Source organism: Austrofundulus limnaeus, unplaced genomic scaffold (assembly GCF_001266775.1).
Source record: "Austrofundulus limnaeus strain Quisiro unplaced genomic scaffold, Austrofundulus_limnaeus-1.0 Scaffold56, whole genome shotgun sequence".
NCBI lineage: Eukaryota > Metazoa > Chordata > Actinopteri > Cyprinodontiformes > Rivulidae > Austrofundulus > Austrofundulus limnaeus.
The window spans coordinates 1049017-1055324 of record NW_013952458.1 but is presented as its reverse complement, the minus strand read 5'-3'; the positions used below and the strand labels follow the sequence as shown (position 1 = coordinate 1055324).

Sequence of the window (6308 nt, the reverse complement as noted above, 5' to 3'; positions counted from 1 at the left end):
CCCCTCCTACAGCGCGGCTATTGCCAGTATCACTCCACCCCATGTTAACAATAGGTGTTAATTAATCAACGATAGTCAACGATAGCCATGTGATGTGAGTATCAGTCACATGGAGGCAGTGCTTAAAAGCCTGAATTTTGCCTGAAACTCTCAGACTGAAGAAGTCTCTTGGAGAAGAGACGAAACGTTTCATTAGAGAAGAACCCGTCCAGAAGACCTATACAATTTTTTTTCTTTTTGAAGCTTCTGAATTTATTGAAAAACAAACCTGAGACCTGCATCCTGGTGTTGACATTGGTTTTTGCACTGGTTGCCCTTATTCAGTGTGGASTTGGTTCAAATTTGATGAGTACTACTAATCCATAATGATTTAGGGCAGGGGTGAACAAACATTTTTGGTCCAAAATCAAAGTCAGAAGGAACAATAAGCATTGAATAATTAAACAAAGGAGTCAGATTTATTGCTGGAAATAGATGTGTAAATTAATCTAGATCCAGAAGTTCAAGTGTTTTGCAGGTTTCCCTTATCAAAAGAAATTTTGCAATTTTCTAGGTTTCAGTTGGGGAATAAAGAACCAATTTAGTCAATTATGATCAATAAAATCAGGATTTAGGTCGCTCTTTCATTGAAAATGCTTTCTGTATTCAGACCAATTACAAAAAATTAAAAGCCAATTGGAGGGCAGCAAAAATCAGCTTTTGAGTAGAAGTCACCAGATGGATGTGGAAAAAGCGAAGAGCCTGGTTATTTAAAGACAAATAATTGGTGTTGCCAATATTTGTTTTGCTGGAAGAAGATTTTGCCCTGATTAAAAATRGAAAGTCTCCATCTGCACCTGTGCYGGGRGGACMGATTTGTAAACAAATTAGTTTTAAGCCACAAATGGCCCGTGAGCCACACTTTGGACACCCCTGATTTAGAGGAAAGGACTTGACCAATGGGGTCATTGCCTTCCACTTGGTGGGGCCTCTGCTTCTGACATGAATAAAGTGGCATCAAGGAGGTTCTGACGGACACAAATCTGAAAGTTTTCTTTACAAATGACTTTTATTTTGCCATTATTTCTGTCTGAAAAAAATGGCGAACAGTTTGGAAAAGTGTAAAATTATAAGAGAAAAACAGCAATACCAGCTGTAAATTGTAATTGTGCTTTTTTCAAATTCTGCCCATAAGTGTCATCATAGGTTTCTGTATTGTAGTGGTTATCATGTTCGCCTTACGTAAGGTCCCTGGTTCGAAACCAGGCAGAAACATGTTTTCAGTAGGGCTGTGTATTGGCAAGAATTTGGCGATACGATACATATCATGACAGAGGGCTCACGATACGATATCCCGATATATWGYGATACTATAAGCAAGCCGATATATTGCGATTTTTTGCGTCCAAAAATTCTATTAAATAAAAACCTCTTACGGGGAAAAAGAAAAACCAAAATTCATTGTCTCAGAAAATTCTAATATTACATAGACATACTTTTGATACATTTAGCTGTGTTCTGCTTTGTATGTATTTTATTTCATTTGTTTCATGTTTCTTATTTCATCCATGTTTTCAATTATTAGACTAAATTTGGCAATAAATAGTTTGAAAATATATTTTTTGCAGCTTTTGGTTTTAATATTAATTTACAATATGGTCACCCAACACTTAACAATAGCCTCTACCTCAAGAGGTAGAGGAGCCAAATGGCTGGCTCACTGCTGCCAACTAGTGGTCAGAGGCTGAACTACAACATAAAAATGAACGGCTGGCACGAAAGTTGACATTTTAAACCTTAATAAAAAAATCGATACAGTATCGGGAAATAAAATTTTGCTATATTTCAGTGTACCGATATTTTCTTACACCTCTAGTTTTCAGTTTTACCAAGTTAAAATGATCTAACAACAACAAAAATAACAGCTTCTTCTTAATAACAGTGTTTTATTTGCTCGTTTTAGCAACTATACAGATGTCTCCATCCTGACAATCCTGCTCACCACAGGAGAGAGAGAACTGAGGAAACCAGGGAGAGTGGTGGGAAGGATGGAGAACAGAAATAAAATATATAAATAACTCTAATGAAGGAAGGTGGAGAAATGGGGTAGAAAAACACGAGAAATATTTTACATCACAATCCACTAAATCAAACTCATTACAGCTATCAACCATCCAAATAACGATTATCTTATTAAAAGCTGTTCTTGTTTAAACGTTCTTGAAATACAATTTGTCCCGTGTGTTTACGGTGAAGTCGTTGCAATTAACTTTAATTCCAATCAACCACAACAAATAAAAATGTGATTAAATTAGCTTTTTGTTCTGCAGTTTAAATACATTTAGAAAACAGTAAAAACAAACAGAATGTATCCAAAMATTTGTGTTGAAGGTTGATGGAAATTTGGACAAAGAGCCCTCATGCTTACTGATATATTATTAAATATGGCTTTTAACTGTTCAAATGACCAAGTTTTTCATAAAATATTAATGAAATTACAGCTTAGCAGCTACTGAACATCTTGTATTGAGCTTTATTTGGACATTTAAACAAGATGCATGTAAACCTCGCTGTATTTTTAAACAAAGTCCCACTTCACTCTGCCCTCAATAGAAATGTGTTAAATATAAAGCTCTGTATTTTTATGTAAATTAACTTAAAAAGTGGCGTCTGTTTTGTCCATTATAGAGTTTTAAAAACAATTCTGCTTCCGTGCCACCTGAGATAGAGATCTTTAAAGGGAGGAATGAGATGTTACCACAGTACAGGGATTCAAAGGGAAGACTTGAAAGTTTAAYGGACAGAAAACAATAATAATAAAGTTTTAAAAAAGCATGTTTACAAAGTCCATCATTATTAATATCGTTTTCAAGCTGGAGTTTCAGTTCCAGTTTCTGTTAGAGTTTTATTCATGTGTCCGAGCGTCTTTAATCCATCTGCTTTCTTCAGATTTTAACGGGAGTGATGGATGATTTCCAAAATAAAGAGAAGACGAGAGAAAAGTTTGTTTGTTTTTTTTCCCCCCTCTGGAGACGTGTCAGTGAAGTAGAAAATACAACATCGACCCGAACACGAGTGTTTCCMGAAAGAAGAGAAGCTGTGAATGATTCCCACAGAGCTGATTGTTTCTGTCCGCTCCTCGTTTTCATCCGTCCGTCACAGAAACCCAACGTAAAGTCCACGCGCGGCTCTGTCCACCGTTCAAACGCTTTAAACCTGTCCAGCAGCTGAAACCTTTGTCTGGATCYCGTCCTGGACTAATGTGGGCGGATCTGGTTGATCATTTTGAGTCGTGATTGGTCGATGACGTCCAGCAGGTTCTTGGCGTCGACTGCCAGAGCGTGAGCCGCCATCAGCATCTGTTTCTTGTAGTCCTTTTGTAAACTGCCCGGAAAAAAAAAAAACAAACAAGTGCTGCAGTTAAGACTCTGTTCATTTTAGTTTTTAACTAGTTGAAAGCTTCACACAGACTTTCTGAGTTTACCTCGTCATGACGTACTGTTGTGCCAGCTTCATCTTGGCTATTAATTCTGCCAGATCTGAATTCAGCAGCTTCTGAGCCATTTCAATCTGAAAGAATCCAAGATGTCACACAAAGAGGAATTAAATAACCTCACAGGATAAAATAAAGAGACAAACATCTATAAAAGAATTGAAAAGTAATAATTTTACAAGGTCATCTCTATTTTCCCCTCAAAACTCCGTCCTGTGTGATTACCTCTCTGTGTGTGCTCGTGGGCAGCACCGGGATTGTTTCATCCACCGTGGCCAGCAGCGTCCTCAGAGCCAGACCCACATCCTGCAAAAATAACCGGTTTTAGCATATTTCCTTTTTGCTTTGGGAATAAAACACAAAAAGTACAGTGTTTCTGGAGTGCTGGCCCTGAGAGGCCAATGATTGACAGCAGAAACATTATCAGTATTTATTAAAAGAGAGTGCAGATTTTTTTAAATAAAACTTACAGAACATTAAAAATTTGCATAAGTCAAATCTTATATTTATATATGCCTTATTTGGAACGTAAATATGGTGAGGGCCGATTAAATGAAAAAATGGCCTGCCATACAGGTGAGCTTCTGCTGTGTTCTCAGAGCAGAMGTTAAATTAGCAGGATGGACTTGGGAGAAAGTGAACGTCCACGTCTTCTTTTCTTCTCCACAGCTAACAATAAAAAAATAAATAAATAAAAAATAGTTTTTCCTCCTCTGACTGGTGTGAAAAAAAAATAAACCTACAGTTTTTTGTTAAACACTTCATTATGTGACGTACAGCAGAAGGGAGAAATTATAAGGAAGAGAAGAAAATTGGTCACAATGTACTCCCATAATTACTACAACCCATCAACATAATGCGTATGTGCATGCGTGTGTGTGCGTGTGTTAGGGGAGCAGTACCTTCACCATGGGGACGTACTCCTCGGGCGCGGCGGGCTGGATCCTGTTCGACATCTCGATCACAGCTTTAACCAGCCCCGTCACGTTCTCGTACACTTTGTCGTTGGAGCGGTCCAAGTTCGCTGTCGGGGGTGGGCTGATCTCCTGCGGCTGCAACTGAATCAACCACATCATAACAATAAATTAGTCACATTTTATAGCAAATCTGTCCAAATTGGTTTTCTTACTAGTCACATTCRTCTACATAAAAAAAGCTATAATTGTTGCTGAAACGGCAGTTCTGMAGGAGGGACTGCAGTTTCACATATCTAACACTAGGTGGCAGTATGTAACTACAAAATAAAACACAATATCACCTTTTCTCCATTCACATGCATTTATTGTTAACCTATGAAGACTAGATGAGTTTTGGACCGTGAGATGAGGTTAGTTTGTTAGGTTCAACCTGCTTGTAGTGATTTTTATACTTTTATGGTTTCAACTCTTCTTAAAACTGCTTCATGTTTACAAAGACAACTGTCRAGAAACATTGCAGATTTATCTTTATTTGGAGCTTGGTTTTTGTGACCAAAGAAGAAACAAAACCACTTATTTATATTCATATAATTTTGTTTTATTTTAACAAATAGCTGTTAAATTGTAGCATACAGTAATTTATAGAGGTTCATGTAGTTAGAYGTGACTTAGATAATAAAATAAACAGTAAAGTTGGGACAAGTTCTACTGCTAATAAATTATTTTCAGCACTAAATCGTTAGACTAATCTACCTGCAATTATAACACACACTAATCACTTTACCAGTTTTAGTTACATGTTCTATTAATAWGTCACATCTGTTGTTTTTTCTTCACCAAAAACACAAAGAAAACTATGAAAACATCAGCCTGACAGAATCAGATTATCATATTGGCAGGAAATTTTACTTTGCTTCAAAATAATTTTCCGCCCCACTTTTCTCTCCGTTTTTTTTTTTTAATAACGAGTCGTCTCTGGTGAAGAAAAACAARTAAAACTCACATGGATACAAGTTGTTTGCAGATGGAAAGGATGGTAACTAAACTATCGTTTTAACAGACACACACAGATCTGCTTACCCTCCACGGCTACGAGGAGTGTGAAGTTGTGTTTTGGGTAGAAGTGGGGTGAGAAGTATTGGAAGATTGGTCGAAGAAGAGGGTGAATATGAAGAGCGGGGTGGATGGATGAGGGTAGAGATGCAGAGGAACAGGTGAGAAAATAAAGATGAAAAACATGAAKGTGTTAAAGGAATGTTTGTAAAAAGGAGGGAGAGAAGAGGGGAAGAAYGTTAGGCTAAAGCCAACCAAAGCAAAGCAAAGGACAGCATAAAACCCACAAGCATGATGGGAAATATTAAAAAAATAGTAACATTTAAAGTGGTAAAAGCCAAAGCAATGCAGTAAAATATCACCATCATGTATTATTTTAAGTCGAGGATGTTAATCATGTGTTCATGCGCACCTTCACCCCCTCGTTGTAGTTGTCCACAGGGCAGAGACCGGTCAGGTGACCAGGAGCTCCAGGGCGGGGYGGCTTTTTAGGCGGGGCTACATGTTCTGCAATAAAAATACGTCAGAGTTACTGATAACTTTAACAAAGGCACAATCCTGGTCCTGGAGGTTCACTGTTGTGGATTTAAAGGGGCAATTTTATGAAAAATCAACTTTTTTGAGTTTTATACCATGTTATAATGTTATACTCTCATAAAAAAACATGCCCAAAGCCTTGCTTTGACTCATTCATGCATGTTTGAGAAATCCTGCAGCGTTTTTAGGCAGCCATGCTGAGGAGCAAAACGACAGGTGGGGACAAGAAACGCCCCTGGGACGTGACTTTAAGCCGAACTTCCTCATGGCGGAGCACACCCCTCCCCCCTCCCCACACACCCCGCCCACGACTCCTGCAGGCTCTCGGG

General features: G+C 38.0%; 1 protein-coding gene across 4 annotated transcripts in view; it reads right to left on the bottom strand.

Annotated features, from left to right (window-relative positions):
- Nucleotides 1-1894: 1894 nt before the first annotated feature.
- Nucleotides 1895-6308, bottom strand: part of ptk2aa (protein tyrosine kinase 2aa) — a gene marked incomplete in the record, with an annotated part of 58107 nt that continues 53693 nt past the window's right edge. For all 4 annotated transcript variants that reach the window (XM_014009274.1, XM_014009275.1, XM_014009273.1 and 1 more), the window contains 6 exon segments: nt 1895-3363; nt 3464-3549; nt 3698-3778; nt 4375-4530; nt 5470-5478; nt 5855-5949. In XM_014009274.1, the coding sequence (XP_013864728.1) occupies nt 3237-3363; nt 3464-3549; nt 3698-3778; nt 4375-4530; nt 5470-5478; nt 5855-5949 (554 nt within the window).